The 26,168-nt window shown below is 40.5% G+C and overlaps 1 protein-coding gene across 2 annotated transcripts in view; it reads left to right on the top strand.

Moving 5' to 3' along the window:
- The first annotated feature begins 5,701 nt into the window (after positions 1–5,701).
- The window catches only part of LOC117333086 (peroxisomal acyl-coenzyme A oxidase 3-like), a 28,483-nt gene continuing 8,016 nt past the window's right edge, over positions 5,702–26,168 (top strand). Inside the window, exons 1-8 of one of the 2 annotated variants that reach the window (XM_033892213.1) lie at positions 5,702–6,139; positions 7,618–7,923; positions 8,571–8,660; positions 10,011–10,243; positions 10,999–11,095; positions 14,464–14,646; positions 15,196–15,439; positions 15,837–15,962. In XM_033892213.1, the coding sequence (XP_033748104.1) occupies positions 5,915–6,139; positions 7,618–7,923; positions 8,571–8,660; positions 10,011–10,243; positions 10,999–11,095; positions 14,464–14,646; positions 15,196–15,439; positions 15,837–15,962 (1,504 nt within the window). In that variant the 5' untranslated portion in view covers positions 5,702–5,914. The remainder of the gene's footprint in view (positions 6,140–7,617; positions 7,924–8,570; positions 8,661–10,010; positions 10,244–10,998; positions 11,096–14,463; positions 14,647–15,195; positions 15,440–15,836; positions 15,963–26,168) is intronic. The other variant, XM_033892214.1, reaches the window with a different exon arrangement.

Genomic DNA, 26,168 nt, shown 5'->3' with positions numbered 1-26,168 from the left:
TATCACTGACGAGTCCGAGAAGGACGATACAGCTGCATGGTGCAGTTTAATTTGTTTTGACATGTGCGATGTGTTGGACTCGGATCGGAGTATTTACGATAGAACATCAATGTAAATTGATAGATTATGTTATTTATTCAAATATGGCAGTTATCCTTTCTAAATTGTAGTCTAGAGTCACGTTTATCAAAACACAATTTGACCCTGACTTCCTACATGATTTCCTGTCACATAGATGACAAGTGACCCTTCACTAGGCCGTAAGTATCTGGCTTCCTGGACAGTAGGTCGGTCATCGGGTCGTAAGGATGGCGGGAAATCCGTGGAAAGGTCCGTAAACAAAGTCATATCCGACCAAAGCTCTCCATAAATCCTCAACAAGCCTTACCAATATAGACTGGCAACATTCAAATCTTGGTCTAATGGTTCACATTCCGAATGTATGATGCAAAACATTCAGGAGTATCTGTACATGGACCACCATTGTATCTTCTTTCTCCCATTCTAAACATACTGGATTTAACTACTAAAACTTGATTTAAGTGTTATACTTGAAAAAATTGATGGTAGGGTACCAACTCTGGGGCCAGTTTAATCAATATTCATTAGGGTAAGGACATGTTGTGGGGATATTGGTGTTGTGGGTATTTTGGTGTTGTGGGTAAATTGGTGTTGTGGGTATATTGGTGTTGGTATATTGGTGTTGTTGGTATATTGGTGTTGTGGGTATATTGATGTTGTGGGTATATTGGTGTTGGTAAATTGGTGTTGTGGGTATATTGGTGTTGGTATATTGGTGTTGTGGGGATATTGGTGTTGTGGGTATTTTGGTGTTGTGGGTAAATTGGTGTTGTGGGTATATTGGTGTTGGTAAATTGGTGTTGTGGGTATATTGGTGTTGGTATATTGGTGTTGTGGGTATATTGGTGTTGTGGGTATATTGGTGTTGGTATATTGGTGTTGTTGGTATATTGATGTTGTGGGTATATTGGTGTTGAGGGTTTCCTTTGGTATATTGGTGTTGTGGGTTTTCCTTTGGTATATTGGTGTTGTGGGTATATTGGTATTGAGGGTTTTCCTTCGGTATATTGGTGTTGTGTGTTTTCCTTCGGTATATTGGTGTTGTGGGTTTTCCTTTGGTATATTGGTGTTGAGGGTTTTCCTTTGGTATATTGGTGTTGTTGGTATATTGGTGCTGTGGGTATATTGGTGTTGTGTGTTTTCCTTCAGTATATTGGTGTTGTGTGTTTTCCTTCGGTATATTGGTGTTGAGGGGTTTCCTTTGGTATATTGGTGTTGAGGATTTTCCTTCGGTATATTGGTGTTGTGGGTTTTCCTTCGGTATATTGGTGTTGTGGGTTTTCCTTCAGTATATCGGTGTTGTGGGTATATTGGTGTTGTGGGTATATTTGTGTTGAGGATTTTCCTTCGGTATATTGGTGTTGTGGGTTTTTCTTCGGTATATTGGTGTTGTGGGTATATTGGTGTTGAGGGTTTTCCTTCGGTATATTGGTGTTGTTGGTATATTGGTGTTGTGGGTATATTGGTGTTGTGGGTATATTGGTGTTGTGGGTTTTTCTTCAGTATATTGGTGTTGAGGATTTCCTTTGGTATATTGGTGTTGTGGGTTTTCCTTTGGTATATTGGTGTTGTGGGTATATTGGTATTGAGGGTTTTCCTTCGGTATATTGGTGTTGTGTGTTTTCCTTCGGTATATTGGTGTTGTGGGTTTTCCTTTGGTATATTGGTGTTGTGGGTATATTGGTGTTGTGGGTTTTCCTTCGGTATATTGGTGTTGTGTGTTTTCCTTCGGTATATTGGTGTTGTGGGTTTTCCTTTGGTATATTGGTGTTGAGGGTTTTCCTTTGGTATATTGGTGTTGTTGGTATATTGGTGCTGTGGGTATATTGGTGTTGTGTGTTTTCCTTCAGTATATTGGTGTTGTGTGTTTTCCTTCGGTATATTGGTGTTGAGGGGTTTCCTTTGGTATATTGGTGTTGAGGATTTTCCTTCGGTATATTGGTGTTGTGGGTTTTCCTTCGGTATATTGGTGTTGTGGGTTTTCCTTCAGTATATCGGTGTTGTGGGTATATTGGTGTTGTGGGTATATTTGTGTTGAGGATTTTCCTTCGGTATATTGGTGTTGTGGGTTTTTCTTCGGTATATTGGTGTTGTGGGTATATTGGTGTTGAGGGTTTTCCTTCGGTATATTGGTGTTGTGTGTTTTCCCTCGGTATATTGGTGTTGTGGGTATATTGGTGTTGTGGGTATATTGGTGTTGTGGGTTTTTCTTCAGTATATTGGTGTTGAGGATTTTCCTTCGGTATATTGGTGTTGTTGGTTTTCCGTCGGTATATTGGTGTTGTGGGTATATTGGTGTTGTGGGTTTTTCTTCAGTATATTGGTGTTGAGGATTTTCCTTCGGTATATTGGTGTTGTTGGTTTTCCGTCGGTATATTGGTGTTGTGGGTATATTGGTGTGGTTGGTTTTCCTTCGGTATAATGGTGTTGTGGGTATATTTGTGTTGTGTGTTTTCCTTCAGTATATTGGTGTTGAGGGTTTTTCTTCGGTATATTGGTGTTGTGGGTATATTGGTGTGGTTGGTTTTCCTTCAGTATATTGGTATTGAGGGTTTTTCTTCGGTATATTGGTGTTGTTGGTTTTCCTTCGGTATATTGGTGTTGTGTGTATATTGGTGTTGTAGGTATATTGGTGTTGTTGGTATATTGGTGTTGTTGGTATATTGGTGTTGTGGGTATATTGGTGTGGTTGGTTTTCCTTCGGTATATTGGTGTTGTGGGTATATTGGTGTTGTTGGTATATTGGTGTTGTGGGTATATTGGTGTGGTTGGTTTTCCTTCGGTATATTGGTGTTGTGGGTATATTGGTGTTGTGGGTATATTGGTGTGGTTGGTTTTCCTTCGGTATATTGGTGTTGTGGGTATATTGGTGTTGTGGGTTTTCCCTTCGTATATTTTTTGCTGAATTTAGTGTACCGTCGGAAATTCCATTTCCTTAAATGCAATATAAAGTTAGAAGCGTTTGTTGCCCGTTCATATGCTGGGTACTTCCGTTCTTACAATCCTTGCCTTTTAATGATATTTTCTAGTGTGTTGTTTGAACGATAATGCTTTATTTTCTTAGCCAAACTTTTTTGTTTGTTTTTGATTTAATTTAATTTAACAATAATAAATGCTTTTCTTGTGGGAAGGGAGCTTACTAAGAAATTATGCATTGTACAGTGCAGCAGGAGTTATTTCCCCTGGTTCGAAGGAGAACCGTCTACATTTTGATTTACATTTAGGCCTACAATCACTATTAAAATGAAGAAATAAGTAACATTTGATTGGATATTGACATTTCATTGTTTCTCCTTGTTTGCTTCTTGAAAAGATTTTCTGACAGAATAATCCATGCAATATCAAAATATTGAACTTTAAATAACATAGTTTTTTCACATAGTAAGAATATGGCAATCGAGTTCAAGTTTAAAGAGGATTGCATTGCCAATTATCATTCATTACATAATAAAAGGGATAATGGTACGGTTTCTTTTCAGCATGACTGTTTTCAAGATATATGTATATGTATATGTATATACAATATTTCGTACACTGATATATGGTTTCGTATTCACATATTTATTTGCTCTTCAAAAGAAAGTGAAATTAACGTGAAATGTATTTGAGAGCGGTTCGTCGAGAAAACAATTCAACACCGGAGTACAGTGTCAGCTAGGTTATATGTATTCAACACCGGAGTACAGTTTCAGCTATGTTATCTGTATTCAAGACCGGAGTACAGTTTCAGCTATGTTATCTGTATTCAACACCGGAGTACAGTTTCAGCTAGGTTATCTGTATTCAACACCGGAGTACAGTTTCAGCTATGTTATCTGTATTCAACACCAGAGTACAGTGTCAGCTATGTTATCTGTATTCAACACCGGGGTACAGTGTCAGCTATGTTATCTGTATTCAACACCGGAGTACAGTTTCAGTTATATTATCTGTATTCAACACCGGGGTACAGTTTCAGCTAGGTTATCTGTATTCAACACCGGAGTACAGTTTCAGCCATATTATCTGTATTCAACACCGGAGTACAGTTTCAGCTAGGTTATCTGTATTCAACACCGGAGTACAATTTCAGCTATGTTATCTGTATTCAACACCGGAGTACAATTTCAGCTAGGTTATCTGTATTCAACACCGGAGTACAGTTTCAGCTAGGTTATCTGTATTCAACACCGGAGTACAGTTTCAGCTAGGATATCTGTATTCAACATCAGCAATCAAATGACATCGTTACAGTTGACGGAGTAACTCGCAGCATCGCTCTTACATAAGGAATATCCAGCAAAATCCAGCAAAGCAACACCTAGGCATGTGAACTCCAACTCCCCCTCCACTCTTGCTCTCGCCCCGTTTATACAGAAACCTGCAAGGGGCGCTCACAGGAGTATCCTGCTCCCGTGAAGGTCGGCTTTTTTTTTTACCTAAATGTGACAAACAATTAGCGGCGAGTAAATGTTAACCTTGTGTAATATAAATATGGACATCACAGGAGCCCCTTATATTGCTGTATCCGTCTGTTACGTGATTATAACAGAAAGACGAAACCTAGCAGCTACATGTAAGTTCAAAACACAATCCCATGGTTCAATGTATATGTAACAGAGCGCATGATTAATTAATCTAAATTACTGCCTCCGTTAGAGGTCAAACCCGGGACCTCTGGCTTACTAGTCTTACGTTCAACCGATCGAACTAAAGAGAAGATCTCTCTAGCCGAGCGGTTTATTGCGACTAGTATTTACCAGCGTTACATATACAAAACTAAGTAAGTTACAGAGATAATTCACAGTTAAGTGGTGTACAAGGTGGTGTATTAAATCAACACTGTTAATTACTTATCTTATAACAGCAGTCCTTAAGGAATCCTTTCCTGCCCTTTCCTCCAGAACTAAGAATGTTTATAAATCCAACACTTCATAGTTCCAGGCAATCCAGGCAATAATCCAACATAATCCATATAGTTCTCCTTGATAATTGTAAACCAGTTCTGAATAACAATTTGTCTCTTGTGGTATTAATACGACATTGCCAAATCTTTCAAGTACATTATCCAGCCATCTCTTTTTTGGAATTCAAACATGAGCCATAAGGTCCTAAGAGTTATTTCCCTTAGGTAAATCACATACATACATATTACATTTCTGTAAGGGTTGTCTCCCTTTAATCATTAGTATATATAACAATCTGCAGACAATAAAGGGATTGAGAGGCGATAAATATTATACTTCTTTAACAGGGGGAATAAAAGCGGACGATTAGTGCCACGGAAGTGAAGAATAAATTACTTCAGGGATTAACGATCCGGCGTGTCCCTCATCTAATCACCATCCGTCAACAGACATGCGCTATTAAAATAAAGTACAGCAATAATTGTAGAATAAAGAAAATTACTAGAATTTCTACATTTATCCATTTATTTATTCATTCATTTACTTATTTAAAAAATTTTTTCTTTCGTTAATAAAGCAAAACTATTCGACTAAGTATCTAAAAAAAATACCACTCTCCACAACACATAAAGAGGCCCTTATCGGTGTCTAAGCATACTGTACTTTTAAATGTACTGGGCGGCAATTATGACAACATGCACCTGTCAACAGAACTCTTCGGCTTTGAAGGTGCGAATACTACATGTGGATGAACTTTGGAGTAAAGTGAATAGTTTGTGTCCGTGGTCACGTATGACGTCAAGATTTGTCTAATGTGATATCGAACCTTGTTTCTGTGACCGATAGATAACCTGATTATTAACCCTTGTATGTATATCTGATAACCACCGTACATGTACTCCCATTACGCCATTAGTGTGCTGGACTGACACATTCCTAGGAGTAGGATGCGGGATCGTCGAGTGAAATTAGAACCATCAGCTGGAACCCAAGAAGGACTGGACCCTGCTGTGGTTGTCCCTGGCTCTGACAATATGCCGGTAGAGTTGTCTGATATTCAACTCCTAAAGGACCCACCACCGGGTCCGTTGGACGTGTACAGGAAGCAGGCTTCTTTTGACTGGAAGAGGATGAGATTGTTCATGGATGGGGAAGAAATTATCAGATACAAGGTGCATATTGGAATAGAATGATGTTATATTAATATAATTCCACTATGTTCAGTAGTAATTAGGTAAACATGAAATTTATGTAACGGTGTGCTCCTACGGCTTTCATCTGTCAGGTGAAAGCCGTAGGAGCACACTGTTACATAAATCGGGCTGATCGTAATTATATAAGGTCTAACATGTTAGAGTATATCACTTATCATAAGTCAACACATAGATGATACAAATATTCCTTTTTTCTGAGGAAAGTAATGTTATGGAACAGCATCTCTCCAGACACCACCGGAGACATTCCTAGGATATATTCAAGACGAGGCTGTTACTCAACAGATATATAAAGAGACACTGAGGTGGTGTCTATGGTTTAAATACAAACTTTTTTGACACTTGTCATTCTTTTAAAAGTACATGCCACACATGTGCAATCAGCGAAATATCCCTGGTATGTTGCTGATTTAAATTCAGATCTAGATCTAGATCCAGATATTTTTTTTCATCCCCTAGAATTAGATTTAATTGCTGAATGGCAAGAGTAAAATGAAAGTCATGTCCCATACCTGCAATAGTAGTGATCATGAGTGCATGTTGTGTTAAATGACAACAACCACAGTTTCCAAAACTCTTATCTATCAGAATTTTGGAGCCTGCAATATGGTCAGTTTTAGTGGACTAATGTTTGTTTCCTATCCAATTTTGAAAGCTGTTTATAAGGTAAGGTATTCTTCCAATAAAGGACCAAACTCTGCAACAAGAATTTTTCCCTGATGTGAACCTCCTTGCTTGTTTGAAATTACCTCCTGGTTCAAATGTCCTTCCTGATTTGAGCTTCCTTCCCGTTTTTGTTTTATTTTACTTTTTTTTTGGCATTTGTATATTACGTATACTCTGTCATGAAAATTATAAGTCCATATCTTCAGGTGCAAATGCTGTGTGTGAATATGTAATATATAGGAAGGAGCAATGAAAAATACCTTGTCTGTAATGCATGTGCATGCATGGCTTTGAAATAGCAACCTCTTACAATTGAGGCAAACATTCGATATCCTACCACTATATATAGGCTAGAGGGAAATTCCTGCCAGTCTGAGCTTGTAAGGTGACCTTATTATATATATATATTATATATACTCTCTACTTTTACAAATGTACTGAGTGATGGGCCATCATTAAAAACATTATCAGTTCATGTCTAAATAAGTAAAATTGTAATACAAATTTGACCGATGATCTTTATTAAATTATAATAAAAAAAAATTCTTTCATATGAAAACAGAAAACAACAAATATAATACAACACTTTTAACCATTTCAGTATGAAATGAATTTTGGATTTTGGCAATCTATGATCATTCACATGACTCACTCTAATCTGTGAGCTGATATATATGTATGTATGACATGTTTATATTTTAAGTAAACTACAATGTACATTGTATGTTTACTTTCAATTTTATTTCTTCTGTTTTGACTTTTCAATTTAGAATATGATATGGACCACAATGGAAAAAGATCCACTATTCTCGCAACCAATGGTAACAGAAACTGTTGAAAAACAACGAGAATCAACATTTTACCGATGTAAGCGACTTTTTGAATACAATTTCCTGTCTGATGATGACCTCTTTGCCAATCCACTGAAGCACAAGATTCTGACTGACTGTCTGGGCATGTATAACTGGTCCCTGGGAGCCAAGTATCAGCTGGATGTAGAAATGACTGGAGGTACTGTTCAGTCTACAGGATCTGCCAGACATGGAGATATTGTAGAAAAGATAAAGAATTTTGATGTAAGTTTCAAATAATGTACCGTTATGCATATACCTGTGTCATGTTTTAAAGGAAAATGTGGCTGTTTAAAACTTACTGTTTGGTGTATTTTTTTCAGATAAAAGACTAAAAAGTCAATAAAAAACAGGAAGATTTTCACTATAAAATTTGATATTGATAAGTAGACTGGCCCCCTGTCTCTAGAATATTAGAATTATAAAGAAAACAGGTTTTTTTTATGTTTGTCCCTAGGATATGTCTGATTGAACTAGGGGGAGATAATCTAGTATCAGAATTAACATTTAGCTTTGTAATTCTTAACACAAAAAACTTAGGGTCTGGTTGCCTGTCTAGAGAATAAGGTAATACATGTACATATAGAATTCAGAGTTGTCTAGTTGAAAACTGTTGCTTCATTAAGAGAAAATAAATAGAACCCTAATTGGAAAGTTGGGGTACCTTTAATATACAAAATACAGAAAAGAACCAGAAAAACTAGTGTTAAGAGGATGTTAACTTTATCTGGCATTGAATATTACTGAAACAGAGACATCTATTTTACACTGGAGATTGACAGATAAAGTGAAATAAACTGGAGGCTTGACAGGTATATGGTATCTACTGTGTTTAATGTATCATGATGACATTGGTGTACATTCTGTTGTAGTATTTTGGTTGTTTTGCCCTCACTGAACTGAGTCATGGCAGCAACACCAAGGCAATGAGAACTACAGCAACATACGACCCCAAAACACAGGTATGTCAACATAATACTTCACCCCAAAACACAGGTATGTCAACATGATATATCACCTCAAAACACAGGTTTGTCAACATGATACTTCACCTCAAAACACAGGTATGTCAACATGATACTTCACCCCAAAACACAGGTATGTCAACATGATACTTCACCTCAAAACACGGGTATGTCAACATGATACTTCACCTCAAAACACAGGTATGTCAACATGATACTTCACCCCAAAACACAGGTATGTCAACATGATACTTCACCCCAAAACACAGGTATGTCAACATGATACTTCACCCCAAAACACAGGTATGTCAACATGATTTGTCACCCCAAAATACAGGTATGTCAACATGATACTTCACCCCAAAACGCAGGTACTTGTATGTCAACATGATGCATCACCCCCAAAACACAGGTATGTCAACATGATACATCACCCCAAAACACAGGTATGTCAACATGATATATCACCTCAAAACACAGGTTTGTCAACATGATACTTCACCTCAAAACACAGGTATGTCAACATGATACTTCACCCCAAAACACAGGTATGTCAACATGATACTTCACCTCAAAACACGGGTATGTCAACATGATACTTCACCTCAAAACACAGGTATGTCAACATGATACTTCACCCCAAAACACAGGTATGTCAACATGATACTTCACCCCAAAACACAGGTATGTCAACATGATACTTCACCCCAAAACACAGGTATGTCAACATGATTTGTCACCCCAAAATACAGGTATGTCAACATGATACTTCACCCCAAAACGCAGGTACTTGTATGTCAACATGATGCATCACCCCCAAAACACAGGTATGTCAACATGATACATCACCCCAAAACACGGGTATGTTAACATGATACTTCACCCCAAAACACAGGTATGTCAACATGATTTGTCACCCCAAAACACAGGTATGTCAACATGATACTTCACCCCAAAACACGGGTATGTTAACATGATACTTCACCCCAAAACACAGGTATGTCAACATGATTTGTCACCCCAAAACACAGGTATGTCAACATGATACTTCACCTTAAAGCACAGATATGTAAATATGTCACCATCTTAAAGTACCTATATCAGCTTATTATTCAAATCTTTTTCTTGCAACTCTCTACAATCGTTATGATATTTAAGGTAAAATCTATACATTAGAATCTATTTGGCTTGAAGTTTCTTCAAAGTTTTCCCATATCATTAAAAAATTGACTGGTGAAAATCAATAATTATCACCCATGGAAACCAGGAACTGACATTGATGAATAAATTGTTCTTAACATGTATTGAAAATATTATGTTTGTGAAAAAGTATACTAATTTTTTTAGGAATTTATTCTGCGAACCCCTGATTTTGAGGCAACAAAGATTTGGTCAGGAAACATGGGAAAGATGGCGACACATTCCATTGTTTATGCTCAGCTGTACACCCCTGATGGCAAGTGTCATGGTCTTCATTCCTTCATCGTGCCCATCAGGGACCCCAATACACTGCTGGCCTACCCAGGAGTTATCGTCGGTGATATGGGGGAGAAGCTGGGACACAATGGACTCGATAATGGGTAAACTTGGATATTTATCTATAAAGTAGAATGCCATTATACATTCAGAGAAAGATGAACATCTTTGTGTTTTTATATCCTCGCTAAGTAAGATATTAGGTATAGTAATAAGTAGGGTGGATACTGTATGTCAGAAAAGCTCCCAAGTTCAACTTTTCATCACAATTATAATCCCTGTGTGTTTGTTGAAGATTTTTGACTTTCACAACAGCTGAGGTCATATGAAGATGGATTCCACAGATGACCATTTATAGTGTTATCACAGTAAAATGATATCACTGGACACAGTAGGATGACAGTGTCACACCCTGCTGGGCCTCATCATACTGACAACAGGCTAACCAGTCTTTACTGTCAAACTGATTTTCAGCTGAATATCAAGTATTTTATTGACTCTGGTTTATCTGAGTCAGGGGACTGAATTCAAAACCTTCCTCACTCGAGCAGCCAACTATAAAAATGAGGTGTCGCTAAGTAAAGCATTAGTGGCAAGAAACTTTAGATACCTTATGTTGCAGAAAGTTGTCTTCTCATTTTATTGTTCTCAAAGGAATACGAGCAAATAGATCCCCTATTCTATAGGAGGCTCCATTATTAGTTGCCTATTACAACAGGCAATGAAAACAGCGATTAATTATATTATATTCTCTTCTTAAAATCCCATTTGTATATAGGTTCCATGCCGTGGTACACTTAGCCGTAGCATCATGTAAGGAAAAATAAAAAGTTATGTTTAAAAATCTTTGACTTTATAGGTTCATGGCTTTCAATGATTATCACATCCCTCGGGAGCTGCTGTTGAATAGGACTGGTGATGTCAAGCCAGACGGTACATATGTCACTCCATATAAGGTAATCATACCCTGTTCTATTGGATTTATATAACCTGCTCTGAATAATAGTTATCCCCCATTTACCCAGCTCAGTATCTGTCTGTTATGTTAAAATGACAGTTATCCCCCCTTACCCAGTTCAGTACCTGTCTGTTATGTTAAAATGACAGTTATCCCCCCTTACCCACAGTTCAGTATCTGTCTGTTATGTTAAAATGACAGTTATCCCCCCTTACCCAGTTCAATACCTGTCTGTTATGTTAAAATGACAGTTATCCCCCCTTACCCACAGTTCAGTATCTGTCTGTTATGTTAAAATGACAGTTATCCCCCCTTACCCACAGTTCAGTACCTGTCTGTTATGTTAAAATGACAGTTATCCCCCCTTACCCAGTTCAGTACCTGTCTGTTATGTTAAAATGACAGTTATCCCCCCTTACCCAGTTCAGTACCTGTCTGTTATGTTAAAATGACAGTTATCCCCCCTTACCCACAGTTCAGTATCTGTCTGTTATGTTAAAATGACAGTTATCCCCCCTTACCCAGTTCAGTACCTGTCTGTTATGTTAAAATGACAGTTATCCCCCCTTACCCACAGTTCAGTACCTGTCTGTTATGTTAAAATGACAGTTATCACCCCTTACCCAGTTCAGTACCTGTCTGTTATGTTAAAATGACAGTTATCCCCCCTTACCCAGTTCAGTACCTGTCTGTTATGTTAAAATGACAGTTATCCCCCCTTACCCACAGTTCAGTACCTGTCTGTTATGTTAAAATGACAGTTATCCCCCCTTACCCAGTTCAGTACCTGTCTGTTATGTTAAAATCACAGTTATCCCCCCTTACCCACAGTTCAGTACCTGTCTGTTATGTTAAAATGACAGTTATCCCCCCTTACCCAGTTCAGTACCTGTCTGTTATGTTGAAATCACAGTTATCCCCCCTTACCCACAGTTCAGTACCTGTCTGTTATGTTAAAATGACAGTTATTTCCCCCTTACCCACAGTTCAGTACCTGTCTGTTATGTTAAAATGACAGTTATCCCCCCTTACCCACAGTTCAGTACCTGTCTGTTATGTTAAAATGACAGTTATTTCCCCCTTACCCACAGTTCAGTACCTGTCTGTTATGTTAAAATGACAGTTATCCCCCCTTACCCACAGTTCAGTACCTGTCTGTTATGTTAAACTGACAGTTATCACCCCTTTCCCAGTTCAGTACCTGTCTGTTATGTTGAAATCAAAGTTACCCCCTTACCCAGTTCAGTACTGTTCTGTTATGTTGGAATCAAAGTTACCCCCTTACCCAGTTCAGTACCTGTCTGTTATGTTGAAATCAAAGTTATCCCCCTTACCCAGTTCAGTACTGTTCTGTTATGTTGGAATCAAAGTTACCCCCTTACCCAGTTCAGTATCGGTCTGTTATGTTAAAATGACAGTTATCCCCCCTTACCCAGTTCAGTACCTGTCTGTTATGTTAAAATGACAGTTATCCCCCCTTACCCACAGTTCAGTATCTGTCTGTTATGTTAAAATGACAGTTATCCCCCCTTACCCAGTTCAGTACCTGTCTGTTATGTTAAAATGACAGTTATCCCCCCTTACCCACAGTTCAGTATCTGTCTGTTATGTTAAAATGACAGTTATCACCCCTTACCCAGTTCAGTACCTGTCTGTTATGTTAAAATGACAGTTATCCCCCCTTACCCAGTTCAGTACCTGTCTGTTATGTTAAAATGACAGTTATCCCCCCTTACCCACAGTTCAGTACCTGTCTGTTATGTTAAAATGACAGTTATCCCCCCTTACCCAGTTCAGTACCTGTCTGTTATGTTAAAATGACAGTTATCCCCCCTTACCCAGTTCAGTACCTGTCTGTTATGTTAAAATGACAGTTATCCCCCCTTACCCACAGTTCAGTATCTGTCTGTTATGTTAAAATGACAGTTATCCCCCCTTACCCAGTTCAGTACCTGTCTGTTATGTTAAAATGACAGTTATCCCCCCTTACCCACAGTTCAGTACCTGTCTGTTATGTTAAAATGACAGTTATCCCCCCTTACCCACAGTTCAGTATCTGTCTGTTATGTTGAAATCACAGTTATCCCCCCTTACCCAGTTCAGTATCTGCCTGTTATGTTAAAATGACAGTTATCCCCCCTTACCCACAGTTCAGTACCTGTCTGTTATGTTAAAATGACAGTTATCACCCCTTACCCAGTTCAGTACCTGTCTGTTATGTTAAAATGACAGTTATCCCCCCTTACCCAGTTCAGTACCTGTCTGTTATTTTAAAATGACAGTTATCCCCCCTTACCCACAGTTCAGTACCTGTCTGTTATGTTAAAATGACAGTTATCCCCCCTTACCCAGTTCAGTACCTGTCTGTTATGTTAAAATCACAGTTATCCCCCCTTACCCACAGTTCAGTACCTGTCTGTTATGTTAAAATCACAGTTATCCCCCCTTACCCACAGTTCAGTACCTGTCTGTTATGTTGAAATCACAGTTATCCCCCCTTACCCACAGTTCAGTACCTGTCTGTTATGTTAAAATGACAGTTATTTCCCCCTTACCCACAGTTCAGTACCTGTCTGTTATGTTAAAATGACAGTTATCCCCCCTTACCCACAGTTCAGTACCTGTCTGTTATGTTAAAATGACAGTTATTTCCCCCTTACCCACAGTTCAGTACCTGTCTGTTATGTTAAAATGACAGTTATCCCCCCTTACCCACAGTTCAGTACCTGTCTGTTATGTTAAACTGACAGTTATCACCCCTTTCCCAGTTCAGTACCTGTCTGTTATGTTGAAATCAAAGTTACCCCCTTACCCAGTTCAGTACTGTTCTGTTATGTTGGAATCAAAGTTACCCCCTTACCCAGTTCAGTACCTGTCTGTTATGTTGAAATCAAAGTTACCCCCTTACCCAGTTCAGTACTGTTCTGTTATGTTGGAATCAAAGTTACCCCCTTACCCAGTTCAGTATCGGTCTGTTATGTTGAAATCACAGTTATCCCCCTTACCCACAGTTCAGTATCTGTCTGTTATGTTGAAATCAGTTATCTCCCCTTACCCAGTTGAGTATCTGTCTGTTATATCCTCCTTACCAAGTGCAGTGCCTGTTCTGTTATGTTATGTAAAAATGACAGTTACACCCCCCCCCCCCCCCCCCCCCCTCCATAATCAGTGCAGTGCCTGTGTTCTATTACATTAAAATGACAGTTATCTCCCTTCTACCCAGTACAGTACCTGTTCTGTTACATTAAAATTGATAATTATCCCCCCTTATTCAAGACAGGTTTATCTAGCATCCATAATGATATCTGCCTATTGAATCTGTGTAATTCACTGTTATATAAATAGCTGATTGCTTGTTTTATGAAGGATCCCAGTAAGAGGTTTGGAGCTTCACTTGGTGCTTTGTCAGGGGGACGGGTCGGGATTACTGGAATGGCTACCTGTAACCTCAAGCTATGTATGCCAATCGCTGTGAGGTATTCAGCAGTCAGGAAACAGTTTGGTCCACCTGGAGGAGAGGAGATACCCGTGCTGGAGTATCAATTACAGGTATCTCACAGCCACATGGAGTACGGTTATCTTAACCTTATGTTGAAGGGGATCTATTTTTCACACCTGATGTTGAAAGGAATCTATTTTTCAGAATTTCAAAGAATAGAATAAAATAGCAAAAAATAAATTTAAAAATTATTATCACAGTCAATTTAAAAAAAAAAACTTTCTGCTTCAATGCTTCTAACTTACAGCAAATCCATGAAAATACCAATCATTACTGTATTTAGACTCTAGGTATGTTGGTTCTTATTTTTATCTCATAACTTTAAAAAATAAAAGTAATGTTCGTATGCGTACATATATTTGGTTTGGTCAAAGTTTATTCCTGGAATTCATATGGTATATCACTTGAATTGTACATTTTCCAAAAGTGTTATGCAAGACTCAGAGCAGTTATAAAATATGTCAAATGTACTGTAAAATTTCTATTTATTTCTGGTAATCAGTTTAAACAGTATTTTATTTAATAGTTTCACAGTATATATATTACGTACAAACATTTTCATTAAGGTTGTTAGTATTAGATATGAAATTGTATTGCAGCAATGGCGACTTATCCCCTATTTGGCTGCTACCTATGCATTGGAACACTTCAGCGACTCCTTTTTCATGGACTTTGTGGGGATCCGTGTGGGTATGATGCTAGGTGACAATTCTGACTGGCAGGCTGAGCTAGGCAGAGAGATCCATGCCCTGTCATGTGCCAGTAAACCTTTGGCTGCCTGGATTGCCAGGGATGCTATTCAGGAATGTCGTGAAGCATGCGGAGGACATGGATTCTTCAAAGGTATAGCATCAAGGTTACATATATGTTTAACAAATCATTTTTTACATGTGATATATTAAATTATTGAATTGTTTATGGTATTTATCTTCAAATACACCCCGTCCCTTAGTGTAAAAATAGTTTGGGAGGGCTTATTTGTGGCAGGGGATTATTCGCAGATAGATATGGTAGTACATTAATTATTACTCTGTAACATGAAATGCTTGTGTATTAAAAGTCACAATTTTTGTGGTGGATAAGGAACCAAGGTAATGAGAAGTCAAATTCAGATGAGAGTACTAGACTACTATTTGTTTGCATGGAGTACCCACAAAAGTTTGCTCCATTAGACTATAGAAACAGCTTGAAATCCCAAAACAAGGCCCCAGTGACTCTATCAGTCGGATGTGTTTTTCAGTAAATCGTCTGGGAGAGATCCGTGATGACCATGACCCCAACTGTACATATGAAGGGGACAACAATGTAATTTTACAGCAGACTAGCAACTACCTGTTAGGTCTACTGGACTCCAACATCAGGAAAGGTAATACTGTAGGTCTACTGGAAAGGTAATACTGTAGGTCTACTGGAAAGGTAATACAGTAGGTCTACTGGAAAGGTAAAACTGTAGGTCTACTGGACTCCAACACCAGGAAAGGTAATACTGTAGGTCTACTGGACTCCAACATCAGGAAAGGTAATACTGTAGGTCTACTGGAAAGGTAATACTGTAGGTCTACTGGAAAGGTAATACTGTAGGTCTACTGGAAAGGTAATACTGTAGGTCTACTGGAAAGGTAATACTGTAGGTCTACTGGAAAGGTAATACTGTAGGTCTACTGGAAAGGTAATACTGTAGGTCTACTGGAAAGGTAATACAGTAGGTCTACTGGAAAGGTAATACAGTAGGTCTACTGGAAAGGTAATACAGTAGGTCTACTGGAAAGGTAATACAGTAGGTCTACTGGAAAGGTAATACAGTAGGTCTACTGAAGTACTGTAGGTCTACTGGACTCCAACATCAGGAAAGGTAATACTGTAGGTCTACTGGACTCCCAACATCAGGAAAGGTTAACTGTAGGTCTACTGGACTCCAACATCAGGAAAGGTAATACTGTAGGTCTACTGGACTCCCAACATCAGGAAAGGTAATACTGTAGGTCTACTGGACTCCAACATCAGGAAAGGTAATACTGTAGGTCTACTGGAAAGGTAATACAGTAGGTCTACTGAAGTACTGTAGGTCTACTGGACTCCAACATCAGGAAAGGTAATACTGTAGGTCTACTGGACTCCCAACATCAGGAAAGGTAATACTGTAGGTCTACTGGAAAGGTAATACAGTAGGTCTACTGTAGGTCTACTGGACTCCCAACATCAGGAAAGATAATACTGTAGGTCTACTGGACTCCAACATCAGGAAAGGTAATACTGTAGGTCTACTGGACTCCCAACATCAGGAAAGGTTAACTGTAGGTCTACTGGACTCCCAACATCAGGAAAGGTAATACTGTAGGTCTACTGGACTCCAACATCAGGAAAGGTAATACTGTAGGTCTACTGGACTCCAACATCAGGAAAGGTAATACTGTAGGTCTACTGTAGGTCTACTGGACTCCCAACATCAGGAAAGGTAATACTGTAGGTCTACTGGACTCCCAACATCAGGAAAGGTTAACTGTAGGTCTACTGGACTCCCAACATCAGGAAAGGTAATACTGTAGGTCTACTGGACTCCAACATCAGGAAAGGTAATACTGTAGGTCTACTGGACTCCAACATCAGGAAAGGTAATACTGTAGGTCTACTGTAGGTCTACTGGACTCCCAACATCAGGAAAGGTAATACTGTAGGTCTACTGGACTCCCAACATCAGGAAAGGTAATGCTGTAGGTCTCCTGTAGGTCTACTGGACTCCAACATCAGGAAAGGTAATACTGTAGGTCTACTGGACTCCCAACATCAGGAAAGGTAATACTGTAGGTCTACTGGACTCCAACATCAGGAAAGGTAATACTGTAGGTCTACTGGACTCCCAACATCAGGAAAGGTAATACTGTAGGTCTACTGGACTCCCAACATCAGGAAAGGTAATACTGTAGGTCTACTTGACTCCCAACATCAGGAAAGGTAATACTGTAGGTCTACTGGACTCCCAACATCAGGAAAGGTAATACTGTAGGTCTACTGGACTCCCAACATCAGGAAAGGTAATACTGTAAGTCTACTGGACTCCAACATCAGGAAAGGTAATACTGTAGGTCTACTGGACTCCCAACATCAGGAAAGGTAATACTGTAGGTCTACTGGACTCCCAACATCAGGAAAGGTAATGCTGTAGGTCTACTGGACTCCAAACATCAGGAAAGGTAATACTGTAGGTCTACTGGACTCCAAACATCAGGAAAGGTAATGCTGTAGGTCTACTGGACTCCCAACATCAGGAAAGGTATAATACTGTAGGTCTACTGGACTCCCAACATCAGGAAAGGTAATACTGTAGGTCTACTGGACTCCCAACATCAGGAAAGGTAATACTGTAGGTCTACTGGACTCCCAACATCAGGAAAGGTAATACTGTAGGTCTACTGGACTCCAACATCAGGAAAGGTAATACTGTAGGTCTACTGTAGGTCTACTGGACTCCAACATCAGGAAAGGTTAAACTGTAGGTCTACTGGAGTCCAACATCAGGAAAGGTAATACTGTAGGTCTACTGGACTCCCAACATCAGGAAAGGTATTACTGTAGGTCTACTGGACTCCAACATCAGGAAAGGTAATACTGTAGGGCTACTGGACTCCAACATCAGGAAAGGTAATACTGTAGGTCTACTGGACTCCAACATCTGGAAAGGTAATGCTGTAGGTCTACTGGACTCCAAACATCAGGAAAGGTTAACTGTAGGTCTACTGTAGGTCGACTGGACTCCCAACATCAGGAAAGGTTAAACTGTAGGTCTACTGGAGTCCAACATCAGGAAAGGTAATACTGTAGGTCTACTGGACTCCAACATCAGGAAAGGTAATACTGTAGGTCTACTGTAGGTCTACTGTAGGTCTACTGGACTCCAACATCAGGAAAGGTAATACTGTAGGTCTACTGGACTCCCAACATCAGGAAAGGTAATACTGTAGGTCTACTCGACTCCAACATCAGGAAAGGTAATACTGTAGGTCTACTGGACTCCAACATCAGGAAAGGTAATACTGTAGGTCTACTGTAGGTCTACTGGACTCCAACATCAGGAAAGGTTAAACTGTAGGTCTACTGGAGTCCAACATCAGGAAAGGTAATACTGTAGGTCTACTGGACTCCCAACATCAGGAAAGGTATTACTGTAGGTCTACTGGACTCCAACATCAGGAAAGGTAATACTGTAGGTCTACTGGACTCCAACATCAGGAAAGGTTAACTGTAGGTCTACTGTAGGTCTACTGGACTCCCAACATCAGGAAAGGTTAAACTGTAGGTCTACTGGAGTCCAACATCAGGAAAGGTAATACTGTAGGTCTACTGGACTCCAACATCAGGAAAGGTAATACTGTAGGTCTACTGTAGGTCTACTGTAGGTCTACTGGACTCCAACATCAGGAAAGGTAATACTGTAGGTCTACTGTAGGTCTACTGGACTCCCAACATCAGGAAAGGTTAAACTGTAGGTCTACTGGACTCCCAACATCAGGAAAGGTAATACTGTAGGTCTACTGTAGGTCTACTGGACTCCCAACATCAGGAAAGGTTAAACTGTAGGTCTACTGGACTCCCAACATCAGGAAAGGTAATACTGTAGGTCTACTGTAGGTCTACTGGACTCCCAACATCAGGAAAGGTTAAACTGTAGGTCTACTGGAGTCCAACATCAGGAAAGGTAATACTGTAGGGCTACTGGACTCCAACATCAGGAAAGGTAATACTGTAGGTCTACTGGACTCCAACATCAGGAAAGGTAATACTGTAGGTCTACTGGACTCCCAACATCAGGAAAGGTAATGCTGTAGGTCTCCTGTAGGTCTACTGGACTCCAACATCAGGAAAGGTAATACTGTAGGTCTACTGGACTCCCAACATCAGGAAAGGTAATACTGTAGGTCTACTGGACTCCAACATCAGGAAAGGTAATACTGTAGGTCTACTGGACTCCCAACATCAGGAAAGGTAATACTGTAGGTCTACTGGACTCCCAACATCAGGAAAGGTAATACTGTAGGTCTACTTGACTCCCAACATCAGGAAAGGTAATACTGTAGGTCTACTGGACTCCCAACATCAGGAAAGGTAATACTGTAGGTCTACTGGACTCCCAACATCAGGAAAGGTAATACTGTAGGTCTACTGGACTCCAACATCAGGAAAGGTAATACTGTAGGTCTACTGGACTCCCAACATCAGGAAAGGTAATACTGTAGGTCTACTGGACTCCCAACATCAGGAAAGGTAATGCTGTAGGTCTACTGGACTCCAAACATCAGGAAAGGTAATACTGTAGGTCTACTGGACTCCCAACATCAGGAAAGGTAATGCTGTAGGTCTACTGGACTCCCAACATCAGGAAAGGTAATACTGTAGGTCTACTGGACTCCCAACATCAGGAAAGGTAATACTGTAGGTCTACTGGACTCCCAACATCAGGAAAGGTAATACTGTAGGTCTACTGGACTCCCAACATCAGGAAAGGTAATACTGTAGGTCTACTGGACTCCAACATCAGGAAAGGTAATACTGTAGGTCTACTGTAGGTCTACTGGACTCCAACATCAGGAAAGGTTAAACTGTAGGTCTACTGGAGTCCAACATCAGGAAAGGTAATACTGTAGGTCTACTGGACTCCCAACATCAGGAAAGGTATTACTGTAGGTCTACTGGACTCCAACATCAGGAAAGGTAATACTGTAGGTCTACTGGACTCCAACATCAGGAAAGGTTAACTGTAGGTCTACTGTAGGTCGACTGGACTCCCAACATCAGGAAAGGTAAAACTGTAGGTCTACTGTAGGTCTACTGGACTCCAGCATCAGGAAAGGTAATACTGTAGGTCTACTGGACTCCCAACATCAGGAAAGGTAATACTGTAGGTCTACTGGACTCCCAACATCAGGAAGGGTAATATTGTAGGTCTACTGTAGGTCTACTGGACTCCCAACATCAGGAAAGGTTAAACTGTAGGTCTACTGGAGTCCAACATCAGGAAAGGTAATACTGTAGGTCTACTGGACTCCAACATCAGGAAAGGTAATACTGTAGGTCTACTGTAGGTCTACTGTAGGTCTACTGGACTCCAACATCAGGAAAGGTAATACTGTAGGTCTACTGTAGGTCTACTGGACTCCCAACATCAGGAAAGGTTAAACTGTAGGTCTACTGGACTCCCAACATCAGGAAAGGTAATACTGTAGGTCTACTGTAGGTCTACTGGACTCCCAACATCAGGAAAGGTTAAACTGTAGGTCTACTGGACTCCCAACATCAGGAAAGGTAATACTGTAGGTCTACTGTAGGTCTACTGGACTCCCAACATCAGGAAAGGTAATACTATAGGTCTACTGGACTCCCAACATCAGGAAAGGTTAAACTGTAGGTCTACTGGAGTCCAACATCAGGAAAGGTAATACTGTAGGGCTACTGGACTCCAACATCAGGAAAGGTAATACTGTAGGTCTACTGGACTCCAACATCAGGAAAGGTAATACTGTAGGTCTACTGGACTCCCAACATCAGGAAAGGTAATACTATAGGTCTACTGGACTCCCAACATCAGGAAAGGTTAAACTGTAGGTCTACTGGAGTCCAACATCAGGAAAGGTAATACTGTAGGGCTACTGGACTCCAACATCAGGAAAGGTAATACTGTAGGTCTACTGGACTCCAACATCAGGAAAGGTAATACTGTAGGTCTACTGGACTCCCAACATCAGGAAAGGTAATGCTGTAGGTCTACTGGACTCCAACATCAGAAAAGGTTAACTGTAGGTCTACTGGACTCCCAACATCAGGAAAGGTAATACTGTAGGTCTACTGGACTCCCAACATCAGGAAAGGTAATACTGTAGGTCTACTGGACTCCCAACATCAGGAAAGGTAATACAGTAGGTCTACTGGACTCCCAACATCAGGAAAGGTAATACTGTAGGTCTACTGGACTCCCAACATCAGGAAAGGTAATACAGTAGGTCTACTGGACTCCCAACATCAGGAAAGGTTAAACTGTAGGTCTACTGGACTCCCAACATTAGGAAAGGTTAAACTGTAGGTCTACTGGACTCCCAACATCAGGAAAGGTAAAACTGTAGGTCTACTGGACTCCCAACATCAGGAAAGGTAATACTGTAGGTCTACTGGACTCCAACATCAGGAAAGGTAATACTGTAGGTCTACTGGACTCCCAACATCAGGAAAGGTAATACTGTAGGTCTACTGGACTCCCAACATCAGGAAGGGTAATATTGTAGGTCTACTGTAGGTCTACTGGACTCCAAACATCAGGAAAGGTTAAACTGTAGGTCTACTGGACTCCAACATCAGGAAATGTTAAACTGTAAGTCTACTGGACTCCAACATCAGGAAAGGTAATACTGTAAGTCTACTGGACTCCCAACATCAGGAAAGGTAATACTGTAGGTCTACTGTAGGTCTACTGGACTCCCAACATCAGGAAAGGTAATACTGTAGGTCTACTGGAGTCCAACATCAGGAAAGGTAATACTGTAGGTCTACTGGACTCCAACATCAGGAAAGGTAATACTGTAGGTCTACTGGACTCCAACATCAGGAAGGGTAATATTGTAGGTCTACTGGCCTCAACATCAGGAAAGGTAATACTGTAGGTCTACTGGACTCCAACATCAGGAAAGGTAATACTGTAGGTCTACTGGACTCCAACATCAGGAAAGGTAATACTGTAGGTCTACTGGACTCCAACATCAGGAAAGGTAATATTGTAGGTCTACTGGCCTCAACATCAAGAAAGGTAATACTGTAGGTCTACTCGACTCCAACATCAGGAAAGGTAATACTGTAGGTCTACTGGACTCCAACATCAGGAAAGGTATAATACTGTAGGTCTACTGGACTCCAACATCAGGAAAGGTAATACTGTAGGTCTACTGGACTCCAACACCAGGAAAGGTAATACTGTAGGTCTACTGGACTCCCAACATCAGGAAAGGTAATACTGTAGGTCTACTGGACTCCCAACATCAGGAAAGGTAATACTGTAGGTCTACTCGACTCCAACATCAGGAAAGGTAATACTGTAGGTCTACTGGACTCCAACATCAGGAAAGGTAATACTGTAGGTCTACTGGACTCCAACATCAGGAAAGGTAATACTGTAGGTCTACTGGACTCCAACATCAGGAAAGGTAATACTGTAGGTCTACTGGACTCCCAACATCAAGAAAGGTAATACGGTAGGTCTACTGGACTCCAACATCTGGAAAGGTAATACTGTAGGTCTACTGGACTCCAACATCAGGAAAGGTAATACTGTAGGTCTACTGGACTCCCAATATCAGGAAAGGTAATACTGTAGGTCTACTGGACTCCAACATCAGGAAAGGTAATACTGTAGGTCTACTGGACTCCCAACATCAGGAAAGGTATAATACTGTAGGTCTACTGGACTCCAACATCAGGAAAGGTAATACTGTAGGTCTACTGGACTCCCAACATCAGGAAAGGTAATACTGTAGGTCTACTGGACTCCCAACATCAGGAAAGGTAATACTGTAGGTCTACTCGACTCCAACATCAGGAAAGGTAATACTGTAGGTCTACTGGACTCCAACATCAGGAAAGGTAATACTGTAGGTCTACTGGACTCCAACATCAGGAAAGGTAATACTGTAGGTCTACTGGACTCCAACATCAGGAAAGGTAATACTGTAGGTCTACTGGACTCCCAACATCAAGAAAGGTAATACGGTAGGTCTACTGGACTCCAACATCTGGAAAGGTAATACTGTAGGTCTACTGGACTCCAACATCAGGAAAGGTAATACTGTAGGTCTACTGGACTCCCAATATCAGGAAAGGTAATACTGTAGGTCTACTGGACTCCAACATCAGGAAAGGTAATACTGTAGGTCTACTGGACTCCCAACATCAGGAAAGGTATAATACTGTAGGTCTACTGGACTCCAACATCAGGAAAGGTAATACTGTAGGTCTACTGGACTCCCAACATCAGGAAAGGTAATACTGTAGGTCTACTGGACTCCCAACATCAGGAAAGGTAATACTGTAGGTCTACTGGACTCCAACATCAGGAAAGGTAATACTGTAGGTCTACTGGACTCCCAACATCAGGAAAGGTAATACTGTAGGTCTACTGGACTCCCAACATCAGGAAAGGTAATACTGTAGGTCTACTGGACTCCCAACATCAGGAAAGGTAATACTGTAAGTCTACTGGACTCCAACATCAGGAAAGGTTAAACTGTAGGTCTACTGGACTCCAACATCAGGAAAGGTAATACTGTAGGTCTACTGGACTCCCAACATCAGGAAAGGTAATACTGTAGGTCTACTGGACTCCCAACATCAGGAAAGGTTAAACTGTAGGTCTACTGGACTCCCAACATCAGGAAAGGTTAAACTGTAGGTCTACTGTAGGTCTACTGGACTCCCAACATCAGGAAAGGTTAAACTGTAGGTCTACTGTAGGTCTACTGGACTCCCAACATCAGGAAAGGTAATATTGTAGGTCTACTGGAAAGGTAATACTGTAGGTCTACTGTAGGTCTACTGGGCTCCAACATCAGGAAAGGTAATACTGTAGGTCTACTGGACTCCCAACATCAGGAAAGGTAATACTGTAGGTCTACTGGACTCCAACATCAGGAAAGGTAATACTGTAGGTCTACTGGACTCCCAACATCAGGAAAGGTAATACTGTAGGTCTACTGGACTCCCAACATCAGGAAAGGTAATACTGTAGGTCTACTGGACTCCCAACATCAGGAAAGGTAATATTGTAGGTCTACTGGAAAGGTAATACTGTAGGTCTACTGTAGGTCTACTGGGCTCCAACATCAGGAAAGGTAATACTGTAGGTCTACTGGACTCCAACATCAGGAAAGGTAATACTGTAGGTCTACTGGACTCCCAATATCAGGAAAGGTAATACTGTAGGTCTACTGGACTCCAACATCAGGAAAGGTAATACTGTAGGTCTACTGGACTCCCAACATCAGGAAAGGTATAATACTGTAGGTCTACTGGACTCCAACATCAGGAAAGGTAATACTGTAGGTCTACTGGACTCCCAACATCAGGAAAGGTAATACTGTAGGTCTACTGGACTCCCAACATCAGGAAAGGTAATACTGTAGGTCTACTCGACTCCAACATCAGGAAAGGTAATACTGTAGGTCTACTGGACTCCAACATCAGGAAAGGTAATACTGTAGGTCTACTGGACTCCAACATCAGGAAAGGTAATACTGTAGGTCTACTGGACTCCAACATCAGGAAAGGTAATACTGTAGGTCTACTGGACTCCCAACATCAAGAAAGGTAATACGGTAGGTCTACTGGACTCCAACATCTGGAAAGGTAATACTGTAGGTCTACTGGACTCCAACATCAGGAAAGGTAATACTGTAGGTCTACTGGACTCCCAATATCAGGAAAGGTAATACTGTAGGTCTACTGGACTCCAACATCAGGAAAGGTAATACTGTAGGTCTACTGGACTCCCAACATCAGGAAAGGTATAATACTGTAGGTCTACTGGACTCCAACATCAGGAAAGGTAATACTGTAGGTCTACTGGACTCCCAACATCAGGAAAGGTAATACTGTAGGTCTACTGGACTCCCAACATCAGGAAAGGTAATACTGTAGGTCTACTGGACTCCAACATCAGGAAAGGTAATACTGTAGGTCTACTGGACTCCCAACATCAGGAAAGGTAATACTGTAGGTCTACTGGACTCCCAACATCAGGAAAGGTAATACTGTAGGTCTACTGGACTCCCAACATCAGGAAAGGTAATACTGTAAGTCTACTGGACTCCAACATCAGGAAAGGTTAAACTGTAGGTCTACTGGACTCCAACATCAGGAAAGGTAATACTGTAGGTCTACTGGACTCCCAACATCAGGAAAGGTAATACTGTAGGTCTACTGGACTCCCAACATCAGGAAAGGTTAAACTGTAGGTCTACTGGACTCCCAACATCAGGAAAGGTTAAACTGTAGGTCTACTGTAGGTCTACTGGACTCCCAACATCAGGAAAGGTTAAACTGTAGGTCTACTGTAGGTCTACTGGACTCCCAACATCAGGAAAGGTAATATTGTAGGTCTACTGGAAAGGTAATACTGTAGGTCTACTGTAGGTCTACTGGGCTCCAACATCAGGAAAGGTAATACTGTAGGTCTACTGGACTCCCAACATCAGGAAAGGTAATACTGTAGGTCTACTGGACTCCAACATCAGGAAAGGTAATACTGTAGGTCTACTGGACTCCCAACATCAGGAAAGGTAATACTGTAGGTCTACTGGACTCCCAACATCAGGAAAGGTAATACTGTAGGTCTACTGGACTCCCAACATCAGGAAAGGTAATATTGTAGGTCTACTGGAAAGGTAATACTGTAGGTCTACTGTAGGTCTACTGGGCTCCAACATCAGGAAAGGTAATACTGTAGGTCTACTGGACTCCCAACATCAGGAAAGGTAATACTGTAGGTCTACTGGACTCCCAACATCAGGAAAGGTAATACTGTAGGTCTACTGGACTCCCA

This window comes from Pecten maximus, chromosome 8 (genome assembly GCF_902652985.1).
Source record: "Pecten maximus chromosome 8, xPecMax1.1, whole genome shotgun sequence".
NCBI classification, from domain to species: Eukaryota; Metazoa; Mollusca; class Bivalvia; order Pectinida; family Pectinidae; genus Pecten; species Pecten maximus.
This window is presented reverse-complemented; position numbering and strand designations above follow the sequence as displayed.